The sequence below is a fragment of the Oncorhynchus keta genome, chromosome 13 (genome assembly GCF_023373465.1).
Source record: "Oncorhynchus keta strain PuntledgeMale-10-30-2019 chromosome 13, Oket_V2, whole genome shotgun sequence".
NCBI classification, from domain to species: Eukaryota; Metazoa; Chordata; class Actinopteri; order Salmoniformes; family Salmonidae; genus Oncorhynchus; species Oncorhynchus keta.
Window position 1 is genome coordinate 48803635 of NC_068433.1, and position 18473 is coordinate 48822107.

General features: G+C 43.7%; 1 protein-coding gene across 1 annotated transcript in view; it reads right to left on the bottom strand.

Moving 5' to 3' along the window:
• LOC118392586 (liprin-alpha-2-like) overlaps positions 1 to 18473 on the bottom strand; it is a 247539-nt gene that overhangs the window by 33962 nt on the left and 195104 nt on the right. Inside the window, 7 exon segments of the mRNA XM_052460483.1 lie at positions 7103 to 7323; positions 10487 to 10625; positions 12011 to 12102; positions 12458 to 12520; positions 12628 to 12759; positions 13094 to 13177; positions 14448 to 14582. Coding sequence (XP_052316443.1) covers positions 7103 to 7323; positions 10487 to 10625; positions 12011 to 12102; positions 12458 to 12520; positions 12628 to 12759; positions 13094 to 13177; positions 14448 to 14582 — 866 coding nt within the window.

Consider the following 18473-nt stretch of genomic DNA (forward strand, 5'->3'; position numbering starts at 1 on the left):
AAAGTCAGGTAAATGTCTGGTCCCTAGCATGGTCTGTCCAATAAAAGCAGGGTTAAAGTCAGGTAAATGTCTGGTCCCTAGCATGGTCTGTCTAATAAAAGCAGGGTTAAAGTCAGGTAAATGTCTGGTCCCTAGCATGGTCTGTCTAATAACATCAGGGTTAAAGTCAGGTAAATGTCTGGTCCCTAGCATGGTCTGTCTAATAACATCAGGGTTAAAGTCAGGTAAATGTCTGGTCCCTAGCATGGTCTGTCCAATAAAAAAAAGCAGGGTTAAAGTCAGGTAAATGTCTGGTCCCTAGCATGTTCTGTCCAATAACATCAGGGTTAAAGTCAGGTAAATGTCTGGTCCCTAGCATGGTCTGTCCAATAACATCAGGGTTAAAGTCAGGTAAATGTCTGGTCCCTAGCATGGTCTGTCCAATAACATCAGGGTTAAAGTCAGGTAAATGTCTGGTCCCTAGCATGGTCTGTCCAATAACATCAGGGTTAAAGTCAGGTAAATGTCTGGTCCCTAGCATGGTCTGTCTAATAAAAGCAGGGTTAAAGTCAGGTAAATGTCTGGTCCCTAGCATGGTCTGTCTAATAACATCAGGGTTAAAGTCAGGTAAATGTCTGGTCCCTAGCATGGTCTGTCTAATAACATCAGGGTTAAAGTCAGGTAAATGTCTGGTCCCTAGCATGGTCTGTCTAATAACATCAGGGTTAAAGTCAGGTAAATGTCTGGTCCCTAGCATGGTCTGTCTAATAACATCAGGGTTAAAGTCAGGTAAATGTCTGGTCCCTAGCATGGTCTGTCCAATAACATCAGGGTTAAAGTCAGGTAAATGTCTGGTCCCTAGCATGGTCTGTCTAATAACATCAGGGTTAAAGTCAGGTAAATGTCTGGTCCCTAGCATGGTCTGTCTAATAACATCAGGGTTAAAGTCAGGTAAATGTCTGGTCCCTAGCATGGTCTGTCTAATAACATCAGGGTTAAAGTCAGGTAAATGTCTGGTCCCTAGCATGGTCTGTCTAATAACATCAGGGTTAAAGTCAGGTAAATGTCTGGTCCCTAGCATGTTCTGTCTAATAACATCAGGGTTAAAGTCAGGTAAATGTCTGGTCCCTAGCATGGTCTGTCCAATAACATCAGGGTTAAAGTCAGGTAAATGTCTGGTCCCTAGCATGGTCTGTCTAATAACATCAGGGTTAAAGTCAGGTAAATGTCTGGTCCCTAGCATGGTCTGTCTAATAAAAGCAGGGTTAAAGTCAGGTAAATGTCTGGTCCCTAGCATGGTCTGTCTAATAACATCAGGGTTAAAGTCAGGTAAATGTCTGGTCCCTAGCATGGTCTGTCCAATAACATCAGGGTTAAAGTCAGGTAAATGTCTGGTCCCTAGCATGGTCTGTCTAATAACATCAGGGTTAAAGTCAGGTAAATGTCTGGTCCCTAGCATGGTCTGTCCAATAACATCAGGGTTAAAGTCAGGTAAATGTCTGGTCCCTAGCATGGTCTGTCTAATAACATCAGGGTTAAAGTCAGGTAAATGTCTGGTCCCTAGCATGGTCTGTCCCTAATAACATCAGGGTTAAAGTCAGGTAAATGTCTGGTCCCTAGCATGGTCTGTCTAATAACATCAGGGTTAAAGTCAGGTAAATGTCTGGTCCCTAGCATGGTCTGTCTAATAACATCAGGGTTAAAGTCAGGTAAATGTCTGGTCCCTAGCATGGTCTGTCTAATAAAAGCAGGGTTAAAGTCAGGTAAATGTCTGGTCCCTAGCATGGTCTGTCCAATAACATCAGGGTTAAAGTCAGGTAAATGTCTGGTCCCTAGCATGTTCTGTCTAATAACATCAGGGTTAAAGTCAGGTAAATGTCTGGTCCCTAGCATGGTCTGTCCAATAACATCAGGGTTAAAGTCAGGTAAATGTCTGGTCCCTAGCATGGTCTGTCTAATAACATCAGGGTTAAAGTCAGGTAAATGTCTGGTCCCTAGCATGGTCTGTCTAATAACATCAGGGTTAAAGTCAGGTAAATGTCTGGTCCCTAGCATGGTCTGTCTAATAACATCAGGGTTAAAGTCAGGTAAATGTCTGGTCCCTAGCATGGTCTGTCCAATAACATCAGGGTTAAAGTCAGGTAAATGTCTGGTCCCTAGCATGGTCTGTCCAATAACATCAGGGTTAAAGTCAGGTAAATGTCTGGTCCCTAGCATGGTCTGTCTAATAAAAGCAGGGTTAAAGTCAGGTAAATGTCTGGTCCCTAGCATGTTCTGTCCAATAACATCAGGGTTAAAGTCAGGTAAATGTCTGGTCCCTAGCATGGTCTGTCTAATAAAAAAGCAGGGTTAAAGTCAGGTAAATGTCTGGTCCCTAGCATGGTCTGTCTAATAACATCAGGGTTAAAGTCAGGTAAATGTCTGGTCCCTAGCATGTTCTGTCTAATAACATCAGGGTTAAAGTCAGGTAAATGTCTGGTCCCTAGCATGGTCTGTCTAATAAAAGCAGGGTTAAAGTCAGGTAAATGTCTGGTCCCTAGCATGGTCTGTCCAATAACATCAGGGTTAAAGTCAGGTAAATGTCTGGTCCCTAGCATGGTCTGTCCAATAAAAGCAGGGTTAAAGTCAGGTAAATGTCTGGTCCCTAGCATGGTCTGTCCAATAACATCAGGGTTAAAGTCAGGTAAATGTCTGGTCCCTAGCATGGTCTGTCCAATAAAAGCAGGGTTAAAGTCAGGTAAATGTCTGGTCCCTAGCATGGTCTGTCCAATAAAAGCAGGGTTAAAGTCAGGTAAATGTCTGGTCCCTAGCATGGTCTGTCCAATAACATCAGGGTTAAAGTCAGGTAAATGTCTGGTCCCTAGCATGGTCTGTCTAATAAAATCAGGGTTAAAGTCAGGTAAATGTCTGGTCCCTAGCATGGTCTGTCTAATAACATCAGGGTTAAAGTCAGGTAAATGTCTGGTCCCTAGCATGGTCTGTCCAATAACATCAGGGTTAAAGTCAGGTAAATGTCTGGTCCCTAGCATGGTCTGTCTAATAACATCAGGGTTAAAGTCAGGTAAATGTCTGGTCCCTAGCATGGTCTGTCTAATAAAAGCAGGGTTAAAGTCAGGTAAATGTCTGGTCCCTAGCATGGTCTGTCTAATAACATCAGGGTTAAAGTCAGGTAAATGTCTGGTCCCTAGCATGGTCTGTCCAATAAAAAAAAGCAGGGTTAAAGTCAGGTAAATGTCTGGTCCCTAGCATGTTCTGTCCAATAACATCAGGGTTAAAGTCAGGTAAATGTCTGGTCCCTAGCATGGTCTGTCTAATAACATCAGGGTTAAAGTCAGGTAAATGTCTGGTCCCTAGCATGGTCTGTCCAATAACATCAGGGTTAAAGTCAGGTAAATGTCTGGTCCCTAGCATGGTCTGTCCAATAACATCAGGGTTAAAGTCAGGTAAATGTCTGGTCCCTAGCATGGTCTGTCTAATAACATCAGGGTTAAAGTCAGGTAAATGTCTGGTCCCTAGCATGGTCTGTCCAATAACATCAGGGTTAAAGTCAGGTAAATGTCTGGTCCCTAGCATGGTCTGTCTAATAACATCAGGGTTAAAGTCAGGTAAATGTCTGGTCCCTAGCATGGTCTGTCTAATAACATCAGGGTTAAAGTCAGGTAAATGTCTGGTCCCTAGCATGGTCTGTCTAATAACATCAGGGTTAAAGTCAGGTAAATGTCTGGTCCCTAGCATGGTCTGTCTAATAACATCAGGGTTAAAGTCAGGTAAATGTCTGGTCCCTAGCATGGTCTGTCCAATAACATCAGGGTTAAAGTCAGGTAAATGTCTGGTCCCTAGCATGGTCTGTCTAATAACATCAGGGTTAAAGTCAGGTAAATGTCTGGTCCCTAGCATGGTCTGTCTAATAACATCAGGGTTAAAGTCAGGTAAATGTCTGGTCCCTAGCATGGTCTGTCCAATAACATCAGGGTTAAAGTCAGGTAAATGTCTGGTCCCTAGCATGGTCTGTCTAATAACATCAGGGTTAAAGTCAGGTAAATGTCTGGTCCCTAGCATGGTCTGTCTAATAACATCAGGGTTAAAGTCAGGTAAATGTCTGGTCCCTAGCATGGTCTGTCTAATAACATCAGGGTTAAAGTCAGGTAAATGTCTGGTCCCTAGCATGGTCTGTCCAATAACATCAGGGTTAAAGTCAGGTAAATGTCTGGTCCCTAGCATGGTCTGTCCAATAACATCAGGGTTAAAGTCAGGTAAATGTCTGGTCCCTAGCATGTTCTGTCTAATAACATCAGGGTTAAAGTCAGGTAAATGTCTGGTCCCTAGCATGGTCTGTCCAATAAAATCAGGGTTAAAGTCAGGTAAATGTCTGGTCCCTAGCATGGTCTGTCTAATAACATCAGGGTTAAAGTCAGGTAAATGTCTGGTCCCTAGCATGGTCTGTCTAATAACATCAGGGTTAAAGTCAGGTAAATGTCTGGTCCCTAGCATGGTCTGTCCAATAACATCAGGGTTAAAGTCAGGTAAATGTCTGGTCCCTAGCATGGTCTGTCTAATAACATCAGGGTTAAAGTCAGGTAAATGTCTGGTCCCTAGCATGGTCTGTCCAATAACATCAGGGTTAAAGTCAGGTAAATGTCTGGTCCCTAGCATGGTCTGTCCAATAACATCAGGGTTAAAGTCAGGTAAATGTCTGGTCCCTAGCATGGTCTGTCCAATAACATCAGGGTTAAAGTCAGGTAAATGTCTGGTCCCTAGCATGGTCTGTCCAATAACATCAGGGTTAAAGTCAGGTAAATGTCTGGTCCCTAGCATGGTCTGTCTAATAACATCAGGGTTAAAGTCAGGTAAATGTCTGGTCCCTAGCATGGTCTGTCCAATAACATCAGGGTTAAAGTCAGGTAAATGTCTGGTCCCTAGCATGGTCTGTCCAATAACATCAGGGTTAAAGTCAGGTAAATGTCTGGTCCCTAGCATGGTCTGTCTAATAACATCAGGGTTAAAGTCAGGTAAATGTCTGGTCCCTAGCATGGTCTGTCCAATAACATCAGGGTTAAAGTCAGGTAAATGTCTGGTCCCTAGCATGGTCTGTCTAATAACATCAGGGTTAAAGTCAGGTAAATGTCTGGTCCCTAGCATGGTCTGTCTAATAACATCAGGGTTAAAGTCAGGTAAATGTCTGGTCCTAATAACTGGGTTAGCATGTCTGTCCATCAGGGTTAAAGTCAGGTAAATGTCTGGTCCCTAGCATGGTCTGTCTAATAACATCAGGGTTAAAGTCAGGTAAATGTCTGGTCCCTAGCATGGTCTGTCTAATAACATCAGGGTTAAAGTCAGGTAAATGTCTGGTCCCTAGCATGGTCTGTCTAATAAAAGCAGGGTTAAAGTCAGGTAAATGTCTGGTCCCTAGCATGGTCTGTCCAATAACATCAGGGTTAAAGTCAGGTAAATGTCTGGTCCCTAGCATGGTCTGTCTAATAAAATCAGGGTTAAAGTCAGGTAAATGTCTGGTCCCTAGCATGTTCTGTCTAATAACATCAGGGTTAAAGTCAGGTAAATGTCTGGTCCCTAGCATGGTCTGTCTAATAACATCAGGGTTAAAGTCAGGTAAATGTCTGGTCCCTAGCATGGTCTGTCTAATAACATCAGGGTTAAAGTCAGGTAAATGTCTGGTCCCTAGCATGGTCTGTCCAATAACATCAGGGTTAAAGTCAGGTAAATGTCTGGTCCCTAGCATGGTCTGTCTAATAACATCAGGGTTAAAGTCAGGTAAATGTCTGGTCCCTAGCATGGTCTGTCTAATAACATCAGGGTTAAAGTCAGGTAAATGTCTGGTCCCTAGCATGGTCTGTCTAATAACATCAGGGTTAAAGTCAGGTAAATGTCTGGTCCCTAGCATGGTCTGTCCAATAACATCAGGGTTAAAGTCAGGTAAATGTCTGGTCCCTAGCATGGTCTGTCTAATAACATCAGGGTTAAAGTCAGGTAAATGTCTGGTCCCTAGCATGGTCTGTCTAATAACATCAGGGTTAAAGTCAGGTAAATGTCTGGTCCCTAGCATGGTCTGTCTAATAACATCAGGGTTAAAGTCAGGTAAATGTCTGGTCCCTAGCATGGTCTGTCTAATAACATCAGGGTTAAAGTCAGGTAAATGTCTGGTCCCTAGCATGGTCTGTCCAATAACATCAGGGTTAAAGTCAGGTAAATGTCTTGTCCCTAGCATGTTCTGTCTAATAACATCAGGGTTAAAGTCAGGTAAATGTCTTGTCCCTAGCATGTTCTGTCTAATAACATCAGGGTTAAAGTCAGGTAAATGTCTGGTCCCTAGCATGTTCTGTCTAATAACATCAGGGTTAAAGTCAGGTAAATGTCTGGTCCCTAGCATGGTCTGTCCAATAAAAGCAGGGTTAAAGTCAGGTAAATGTCTGGTCCCTAGCATGGTCTGTCTAATAACATCAGGGTTAAAGTCAGGTAAATGTCTGGTCCCTAGCATGGTCTGTCTAATAACATCAGAGTTAAAGTCAGGTAAATGTCTGGTCCCTAGCATGGTCTGTCTAATAACATCAGGGTTAAAGTCAGGTAAATGTCTGGTCCCTAGCATGGTCTGTCTAATAACATCAGGGTTAAAGTCAGGTAAATGTCTGGTCCCTAGCATGTTCTGTCTAATAACATCAGGGTTAAAGTCAGGTAAATGTCTGGTCCCTAGCATGTTCTGTCTCATAACATCAGGGTTAAAGTCAGGTAAATGTCTGGTCCCTAGCATGGTCTGTCTAATAACATCAGGGTTAAAGTCAGGTAAATGTCTGGTCCCTAGCATGGTCTGTCTAATAACATCAGGGTTAAAGTCAGGTAAATGTCTGGTCCCTAGCATGGTCTGTCCAATAAAAGCAGGGTTAAAGTCAGGTAAATGTCTGGTCCCTAGCATGGTCTGTCTAATAAAAGCAGGGTTAAAGTCAGGTAAATGTCTGGTCCCTAGCATGGTCTGTCTAATAACATCAGGGTTAAAGTCAGGTAAATGTCTGGTCCCTAGCATGTTCTGTCCAATAACAGCAGGGTTAAAGTCAGGTAAATGTCTGGTCCCTAGCATGGTCTGTCCAATAAGAGCAAGGTTAAGGTCCCGTACCGTATCTCTTTGTTAATGGCGTCCAGCTGCTCCTGCAGCATCATGGCTAGGGTCTGGGCGTCTGAGTGACCGCCGGGGGACAGCAGGTCCATGGAGCTGAACATGGTCTCCCGGTCATCGTCATCAATGTCCGACATGTCAGACATCTCACTCTCAAAGGGGTGGCTACCCAGGATGCCTAGCTGCTGAGAGCGCCACTCGTGCTCCCCCAGTGACTTAGCCTGTAGGGAAGGGAGGGTTTACAGATACAGAAGTGTGCAGTAATCAAGGGAAGGGAGTGTTCTTGAGGTAATCCTGGTAAAACATCATGGGCAGGATGACATAACTGTAGAGAGATGTGAAGGTTTAATGTGAAGAGACTTGAATATGTTTTTGCACTGTACAAATATTACAGCACACATTATAATTAATGCATTCAATGCAGTATTTTGGTTGTATAAAATAATTGGCTAAGCTGTCAGCTTCAGGGAGCTTAAAATGTCTCTACTAATTCACCTTTCATCAGACAAAATAATGAGGCCTGACTTTTAATATGTCCCAAAGTATCTTAACAAGCCATTAAAGAGTTTTTAATAAAAATATGCTAAAACATGCTTCTAAGATTACTGCTGAATGTCAGTATTTATCTCCAGGTTATTGCAGTCTTCAATCCTGAGACACTGTAACAGCAGTACTTTATAACAATGATCCTCAAAGGCCATGCTAACCAATCACAACCATCTCCAACAGTTTTCCCCCTGTCATGCTAATGCTAACCAATCATACCAATCTCCAACAGGTTTCCCTCTGTCATGCTAATCAATCATACCCATCTCCAACAGTTTTCCCTCTGTCATGCTAATGCTAACCAAGTCCATGGAGAACAAGAGCACCTCCTCCCAGCTGCCCACTGCACTGAGGCTAGGGAACACGGTCACCACCGACAAATCCATGACTGACAAATTCATGATTATCGAAAACTTCAACAAGCATTTCTCAACGGCTGGCCATGCCTTCCGCCTGGCTACTCCTACCTCGGCCAACAGCTCTGGCCCCCCCGCAGCTCCTCGCCCAAGCCTCTCCAGGTTCTCCTTTACCCAAATCCAGATAACAGATGTTCTGAAAGAGCTGCAAAACCTGGACCCGTATAAATCAGCTGGGCTTGACAATCTGGACCCTCTATTTCTGAAACTATCCGCCGCCATTGTCGCAACCCCTATTACCAGCCTGTTCAACCTCTCTTTCATATCGTCTGAGATCCCCAAGGATTGGAAAGCTGCTGCAGTCATCCCCCTCTTCAAAGGGGGAGACACCCTGGACCCAAACTGTTACAGACCTATATCCATTCTGCCCTGCCTATCTAAGGTCTTCGAAAGCCAAGTCAACAAACAGGTCACTGACCATCTCGAATCCCACCGTACCATCTCCACTATGCAATCTGGTTTCCGAGCCGGTCACGGGTGCACCTCAGCCACACTCAAGTTACTAAACGACATCATAACCGCCATCGATAAAAGACAGTACTGTGCAGCCGTCTTCATCGACCTTGCCAAGGCTTTCGACTCTGTCAATCACCAGATTCTTATCGGCAGACTCAGTAGCCTCGGTTTTTCGGATGACTGCCTTGCCTGGTTCACCAATTACTTTGCAGACAGAGTTCAGTGTGTCAAATCGGAGGGCATGCTGTCCGGTCCTCTGGCAGTCTCTATGGGGGTGCCACAGGGTTCAATTCTCGGGCCGACTCTTTTCTCTGCATATATCAATGATGTTGGTCTTGCTGCGGGCGATTCCCTGATCCACCTCTACGCAGACGACATCATTCTATATACTTTCGGCCCGTCATTGGACACTGTGCTATCTAACCTCCAAACGAGCTTCAATGCCATACAACACTCCTTCCGTGGCCTCCAACTGCTCTTAAACGCTAGTAAAACCAAATGCATGCTTTTCAACCGATCGCTGCCTGCACCCGTATGCCCGACTAGCATCACCACACTGGATGGTTCCGACCTTGAATATGTGGACACCTATAAGTACCTAGGTGTCTGGCTAGACTGCAAACTCTCCTTCCAGACCCATATCAAACATCTCCAATCGAAAATCAAATCAAGAGTCGGCTTTCTATTCCGCAACAAAGCCTCCTTCACTCACGCTGCCAAGCTTACCCTAGTAAAACTGACTATCCTACCGATCCTCGACTTCGGCGATGTCATCTACAAAATCGCTTCCAACACTCTACTCAGCAAACTGGATGCAGTTTATCACAGTGCCATCCGTTTTGTCACTAAAGCACCTTATGCTACCCACCACTGCGACTTGTATGCTCTAGTCGGCTGGCCCTCGCTACATATTTGTCGCCAGACCCACTGGCTCCAGGTCATCTACAAGGCCATGCTAGGTAAAGCTCCGCCTTATCTCAGTTCACTGGTCACGATGGCAACACCCATCCGTAGCACGCGCTCCAGCAGGTGTATCTCACTGATCATCCCTAAAGCCAACACCTCATTCGGCCGCCTTTCGTTCCAGTACTCTGCTGCCTGTGACTGGAACGAATTGCAAAAATCGCTGAAGTTGGAGACTTTTATCACCCTCACCAACTTCAAACATCAGCTATCTGAGCAGCTAACCGATCGCTGCAGCTGTACATAACCTATTGGTAAATAGCCCACCCATTTTCACCTACCTCATCCCCACAGTTTTTATTTATTTACTTTTCTGCTCTTTTGCACACCAATATCTCTACCTGTACATGATCATTTATCACTCCAGTGTTAATCTGCAATATTGTAATTATTTGCCTACCTCCTCATGCCTTTTGCACACATTGTATATAGACTCCCCTTTTTTTCTACTGTGTTATTGACTTGTTAATTGTTTACTCCATGTGTAACTCTGTGTTGTCTGTTCACACTGCTATGCTTTATCTTGGCCAGGTCGCAGTTTCAAATGAGAACTTGTTCTCAACTAGCCTACCTGGTTAAATAAAGGTGAAATAAAAAATAAATAAATAAAAATACCCATATCCAACAGTTTTCCCTCTGTCATGCTAATGCTAACCAATCATACCCATCTCCAACAGTTTTCCCTCTGTCATGCTAATGCTAACCAATCATACCCATCTCCAACAGTTTTCCCTCTGTCATGCTAATGCTAACCAATCATACCCATCTCCAACAGTTTTTCCTCTGTCATGCTAATGCTAACCAATCATACCCATCTCCAACAGTTTTCCCTCTGTCATGCTAATGCTAACAGTCTGGCTCCATGCAACCATGTATGTCATACAGACCTGAGTTCAAACACTTTATCTGTACTTGTTTAAGCTCTCCTGGCTTAATGGATAGAATATACCTGGTACTGCCTCTACCTCAGCCAGGGCTGACCAGAGAGAGACTAGTTCCTGACCTTGCTCTCGTCCCTGTGGAGACCCATGCGTCCTCTCCTGGGCCTGCGGATGACCTTGGCTGACCGGTAGTGGTCTGACTGGGTCTCAGCCAGGGAGCCAAGGGAGAATCGGAGCTCCCCCGATGTGTCCAGGTGAGACCTGATAGATAGATAGATAGATAGATAGATAGATAGATAGATAGATATAGATAGATAGATAGAGCGAGACAGAACACGCATGTCAGTCACCGTAACATCAACTTTGTTCAAACTGAAGGCAGTATTGAAATTGCAGATATTCTGCAAAGAATAATACCAAAACCAAGAGGATCTGCTTGTTTAAAATGGCCTGCTTGTTTATCTAGTAGGACGACAGTGGTGTGACGCATCAGACAATTTGTAAGGAATCAACAGTCAGTGCTTGTGTGGTTTTCAACCGGTGGCAAATTGCTTTTCTAATGAGTTGTGACTAAAGAGGACAATCAGGAGATCATGACAGCTGCTGTCATCACAGAACTCCAGCCCAGTTATTTGGACTTTATCACACATTTTGTCAGTGGAAAAATAAAAGTAATCCCCCAACCACACACACACACAAAAAAAATATATATGCCATTTAGCAGACGCTTTTATCCAAAGCGACTTACAGTCATGTGTGCATACATTCTACGTATGGGTGGTCCCGGGGATCGAACCCACTACCCTGGCGTTACAAGCGCCATGCTCTACCAACTGAGCTACAGAAGGACCACACACACACACACACACACACACACACACACACACACACACACACACACACACACACACACACACACACACACACACACACACACACACACACACACACACACACACACACACACACACACACACACACACACACACACACACACACACACAGAGTACCAAACATTATTGACACCTGCTCTTTCCATGACATAGAATGACCTGGTGAATCCAGGTGAAAGCCATGATCCCTTCAAATCAGTGTAGATGAAGGGGAGTAGACAGGTTAAAGAAGGATTTTTAAGCCTTGAGACATGGATTGTGTATGTGTGCCTTGTGTGCCAATGGGCAAGACAAAATATTTAAGTGCAATGGAACAGGATATGGTAGTAGGTGCCAGGGGCACTGGTTTGTGTCAAGAACTGCAACTGTGCTGGGTTTGTATCAAGAATGGTGTGTATCAAGAATGGTCCACCACCCAAAGGACATCCAGCCAACTTGAAAAAACTGTGAGAAGCATTGGAGTCAACATGGGCCAGCATCCCTGTGGAACGCTTTCGACACCTTGTAGAGTCCATGCAACTCAATATTAGGAAGGTGTTCATAATGTTTTGTACACTCAGTGTATATATATATATATACACACACACACACACACACACACACACACACACACACACACACACACACACACACACACACACACACACACACACACACACACACACACACACACACACACACACACACACCACACACACACACACACCACACACACCACACACACCACACACAGTCCTACAAACTCACCCATACCGTGACAGAGTGGGTTCTGTGAGTGAGCCTGTTCTCAGTCGGAACTGGTCCAACTCTGATCTCAGCTTGTCTATCTCATCTGCCAGATGAGTCTGGAGGGAAGCCGGGAAACAGGGACAACATGAGGTGTACAGAAAACCTTGTGAAGTTTCTTATTCATTACTGTAAAACCCTGGATTTCAATTTCAATCTCCACAACATGATTGGACAGCACTTGCTCGTCAGTTCTCGTACTCTGCCTGGTTATGGATTTCTATCTCACTATCTGAACCGAGAGCAACGGTTTCTTGTGAATATTCAATGGAGAAGATGATAACAAATTAAACCCAAAGTCCAACACCCAGATCATTATTCATCTATTAAAAAGCACTTTATTAAACCAACCTCATGTAAAATTCAAAACTGAGGGAGAGAAAAATGTAATAACTTCTGATCTGGGGGATTTACTTTTTCATGGATTGAATCCTCGTACTGTTTTCTGTAGCCTTCCGAGTCTTGTATTAAAACGTTCTGAAATGGAAAGAGAAGTATTCCAGTCAATCTATGGACATTTGCTCAAATTCATCTGAAATAAAACTTTAGGACATATTGGTATTGATGTGATCTCCATGTTTAACCTTCTCTTCCAGAGCAGCCATCCTCTCTTTCAGGTGGAGCTGAAGGCGTTCGTTGGACTCTGTAAGAAGTCTGTCCACTGTGTCCGACAGGCGCTTGTTGTGTTCCTCGTTCATCTTTTCTCTCTGCCGAGCCTGAGGGGGAAAAAAAATACAAAGTGTGTGACTTTCAAAAGCAGAAGCTTGACAGTATGTCTTACCACACGAGTGCATTTTCTAACCACTCTAATGTTGTAAAATACTGAAACAAGTCATCTGGATAATGCAAAGTCATTCTCTATGAGAACATCTATGAGCAGCAGGTGCAATGAAGCCAGGCTGTGATGGGCAGCATGTAGCTTAATCTAGCATACTAGCCTTATGGCAGCTAGCATGCTAGGCTGCCCATAGTCAGTGAATAGGTGAAATGTAGCATCATGTAGCATAACCTAGCCTAGCATGTTATCATAGTCCCCTGGGGGTGACTCACTCTGAGCAACTCCTGGTGCTTCTCCTCCAGCTGGCCCTCCAGGTGCCTCATGCGTTCCTCGATACTGCCGTGACGCTCCTCTGCCTGCAGGGGCCACCACACAGACAGGGGTGGGGGGAGAGAGAAAGGGGGGCAGGGGGCACAGTGACCTGCCAGTTTAGCAGCCATGGAGGGCAACACAGACACATAATGCAGAGGCAACAAGACAAGACAGAGCCAAAAGCCTCTACTCCTCCAGTCTCAGATGGAACAGATAGATCACCAAAGCACAGGTAGAGAGAGAGAGGTGAGAGAAGGGCCAGGTCACAAGCAGTTGCTGCAGCAGTTAAGTCTACTAGCAATGAGCCCAGCCAGTGACATGCAGCTTTCCCCACAGTTTCAACCCTGCCTACGGACACAAGGAAAAACAAATATCCCCAACAAGCAATCTCAGTACAATGACTCGTGACAACAGAAAGAAATAAAACCAGCAAGGATTTTTTTATATTTTTTTAAAAGATGTAGTCTTGTAGTTAGCGACAGTACTTTGGCACCCTGTGGGACTACCTTCCTAAGAATGGAGTTCATGTCTTGGAGTTTAGCTTCCATAACAAACTGATAATCATCAGGAGAGGAGGCGGAGCTCGAGTCAGACTATGGGGCAGCAGGAGAGGAGAGGAACATATCACAGGGTCAGAGGTGATCACATGCATAGCCTGCACATACAGTACTAACACATAACAAACAACACATCATTGAAAAGACTCACTCTGGAATATTCTACATGTATGATGATAATCAGTTATACATAAGCAGTTTTGAAATGACCTCTCCTAGAATATGATGGAGTGGTTAAAGTAACTGTCCAGTGACAATCTGACTTTTAAAAGTTCATATTCTGTTACCTCATACCCAAATCATTTTGCTGACTCATCCTACTCATCCTCATCCCTTGTATTTGTGGCCAAAGCATAAATTGGAAAAGAACACATACAAAACCCCACCTCAAACTTGTATCTCAAACAGACTGTTTCAAAAATGCTTGATATTTCCTCGTGGAGGATGAGCTGGCCAATCAGCGGTCTACTTGCATGAATATTTTATATGACTGGTATACGCCCACACCATTCAGTTGTTGCGGTATGCCCATAACATTCCAACACAGAAAATATGCTTTTTAACATAATAATTTAAAACATTTTTGGGAAGGAAACTATTTCACTCATATTGTATTTCATTTTAGGTCATATTTCATAGAAAACTGGAAGCACTGGAGTTACTTTAATGATGGGAGCAATGTGTGCTGCGTCTGTGTCTGCATGCATACAAGTGTGTTTATGTGTGTGTGACCGTGTATGTGTGTGTGTCCTCTCACCTTGGTGAGTGCTGCTATCCTCTGGGCCAGCTCAGCCTCCACCTCTGGCAGGGTCTCAGCCTTTCTCATGGTCTGCTGCAGCTTCTGCTCTGCAATCTCCAAACGCTCCAGCAGCTGCCTGTTCTTATCCTCCATCTGCACACACATACACACACACAGGGAAACAAGCACATACACACAGGGGGAAACATTGTGACTTATGACCTCGACCCATATCACACATGGAGTACCACTCAATGCCAATCTCAAGAGAGCTTTCTCAGTATTTCTGGACAGACTAAGTCACATGTAATACATATAGAACAGAATACAGCATATATACTGAAGTCATTCTATATCAGAAACACAGACAACCTTCTATTACATAGAGAAGACTTTAGGGATGTAATGATACGCATCAGGTCCCTAATCAAATGTTTAAGATACAAGTGCATGGTTCTGCGGACCCTAAACCGATCCAAATGCAGCATGGATCAGTCAGAAAATCTATTGAAACGTTATGAATCGCTGGTTCACTAAAATGTTCTGCTCATATTACATTCTATCTTCTGAAAACACCTCTCATCTTTAGCGACAGCTGATGCGTCCTCTCGTTCAGTGTCCAACTGCATGTACAGTTGAAGTCGGAAGTTTACATATTCTTAGGTTGGAGTCATTAATACTTGTTTTTAAACCACTCCATACATTTCTTGTTAACAAACTATAGTTTTGGCAAGTCGGTTAGGACATCTACTTTGTGCATGACACCAAGTCATTTTTCCCAACAATTGTTTACAGACAGATTATTTAACTTATAATTCACTATATCACAATTCCAGTGGGTCAGATGTTAATATACACTTTTTTTTTTAAAGTTGACTGTGCCGATAAACAGCTTGGAAAATTCCAGAAAATTATGTCATGGCTTTATAAGCTTCCGATAGGCTAATTGACATAATTTGAGTCAATTGGAGGTGTACCTGTGGACGCATTTCAGGCCTACCTTCAAACTCAGTGCCTCTTAGCTTGACATCACGGGAAAATCAAAAGAAATCAGCCACAACCTCAGAAAAAAAATTGTAGACCTCCACAAGTCTGGTTCATCCTTGGGAGCAATTTCCAAATGCCTGAAGGTACCACGTTCATCTGTACAAACAATAGTACGCAAATATAAACACCATGGGACCACACAGCCATCATACCGCTCAGGAAGGAGACGCATTCTGTCTCCTAGAGATGAACATACTTTGGTGAGAAAAGTGCAAATCCATCCTAGAACAACAGCAAAGGACCTTGTGAAGATGCTGGAGGAAACAGGTACAAAAGTATCTATATCCACAGTAAAATGAGTCCTTTATCGACATAACCTGAAAGGCGGCTCAGCAAGGAAGAAGCCACTGCTCCAAAACCGCCATAAAAAAAGCCAGACTATGGTTTGCAACTGCACATGGGGACAAAGATTGTACTTTTTGGAGAAATGTCCTCTGGTCTGATGAAACAAAAATAGAACTGTTTGGCCATAATGACCATCATTATGTTTGGAGGAAAAAGTGGAATGCTTGCAAGCCGAAGAACACCATCCCAACCGTGAAGCATGGGGGTGGCAGCATCATATTTTGGGGGTGCTTTGCTGCAGAAGGGACTTGTGCACTTCACAAAATAGATAGCATCATGAGGCAGGAAAATCATGTGGATATATTGAAGCAACATCTCAAGATATCAGTCAGAAAGTTAAAGCTTGGTCGCAAATGGGTCTTCCAAATGGACAATAACCCCAAACATACTTCCAAAGTTGTGGCAACATGGCTTAAGGACAACAAAGTCAAGGTATTGGAGTGGCCATCACAAAACATGACCTCAATCCCATAGAAAATGTGTGGGCAGAACTGAAAAAGCGTGTGCGAGCAAGGCGGCCTACAAACCTGACTCAGTTACACCAGCTCTGTCAGGAGGAATGGGCCAAAATTCACCCAACTTATTGTGGGAAGCTTGTGGAAGGCTACCTGAAACGTTTGACCCAAGTTAAACAATTTAAAGGCAATGCTACCAAATACTAACTGAGTGTATGTAAACTTCTGAACTACTGGGAATGTGATGAAAGAAATAAAATCTGAAATGAATCGTTCTCTCTACTATTATTCTGACATTTCACATTCTTAATATAAAGTGCTGATCCTAACTGACCTAAGACAGGGAATATTTACTGGGAAAAACTGAGTTTAAATGTATTTGGCTAAGGTGTATGTAAACTTCCGACTTCAACTGTAACTGTGTTGAAAGTCATTGTTCTACAAGTCATTTAGCTGAACAACCCCGGGCAATATCAGTATCCTAGTCAAACTGCGCACCGTTCCCAGTTTCGCAAACTGACCAACGCGAGATCGGTGCCTGTTCCTGATCTTGCACATCTACGCGGCACCTTCAGCATTCAAACACTACAATAGCTTGCGTGATATTAGGCTTCATTAATTGAATGACAACCTCTGTTATTTGCTAGGTCATTGTTATCTATGCACTGTTGAAAATGGTGTTTTACTGCAATAAAATGAAACTACCGGAGATATAACTCTTATCTGGCTATACCTGCTGAACGGGTTTTACAATAGATTTGATTGTTCAGGTTCACCAACAGCAAAACTTTTGGTAGTGCTGTTTAAAACATTCAGTGTATATGTTTCTTTTGTTTCTTTTTTTATATACAGGGAAAAGTTGATCATTTCATAACGAGGACAGAAATCACTTTGTGAGGCTCACTGCATGGCCGAAGCAAGACGAGAAAATAATCTAACTCCATAAAAATGTCCAAATGGTCCAAACCATTCGATTTGGAGATGGGGGTGAAATTCAAAATGGTGCTCTATATTCATTGCCCAAGTCATAGCTAATTTGTAAACGATACATATTGATTGATACATTACTACATCAAACACTTAATCTGCAAAAATGACAAGTGAATTAGTGGGTGATGGGGATTTCAGAACCAAAGTGGGGGGGACAAAAAAACATTGCCACCCCTAATCTGATAGTGGGGTGGCTCAGCTCAGGTGCCTTCATAGTACATACACCATAGACATACATAATTCACAAAGACACACACACACGTCAGATTAGACAGATTCAGCTCAGAGAGGTCCAGCTCATGAGCTCCATCAGCAGCAGATATTGAATGTGAAAATGAATGTGTTTATGCAACAAATGTTTCTGCATCTAATCGTACCGCATCAAATCGCATCGATTCTTTCTCTCCTCAAACCAAAGTGCACCGAATCGTTTCAAACTAAATGTATCCTATATCATATTGGAGCCCTTGTATCTAGATATGTATTGAATCGTCTTGAAAGGAAAAGATGGAGACTCCTAGTATACATCATGTAAGGTACAGCAGTAGAGTCAAAGTGAAACCTCTATTTCCCTATGTCCCAGTCAATCTTCCTCCTGGCTCTGCTCAGTTTCAGTCTGTTCCAATTCCAGGAACTATTCGGCAGCTGTCTCCACCAGCAACAGAAGCTCCAGTCCCCCCTATAGCATTGGCCTTGGCAGCCTATACCCAGTAATTAGACATGAGTGGGCTAGGGGCCGTGGGGGGCCTGGAGCGGCCAGATCAGGGCTCTCTGTGTGTGTGTCTCTCTGCAATACTGTGTGTTTACTACTACTGTATGTATTTACAGGCCCAGCACCCAGCTTTGGGGAAAAAAAATATTCCCTGCATCCTGTCTCGCTCTCCATCCTTCCTTCAATCTTTCTGTCTCCCCTTTTCGTCTCTCCTGAGTGGCTCATCTCCAACAGTCAGTGCCAAGGCCCTGGGGCTAGGCCATTGGCAAGGCAACACGAAAAACCAGATCAGCAGGGGTGGTGGTGTGATGTGAGTGCTGGGTCCATGGGGGGGGGGCTTTATTTCTGTATGCTCTGAGAATTATGTTGGATGGAGTATCATTCATCTCTCCCTGATTGAAGTTCAGAGTTAGACTTAGCCCAAATTTCCTAGTGGCAAGGGAATGGGCCAGGATGCCATCGGAAAGAATCAAGGGACCGATGCCAGAGGCAAAC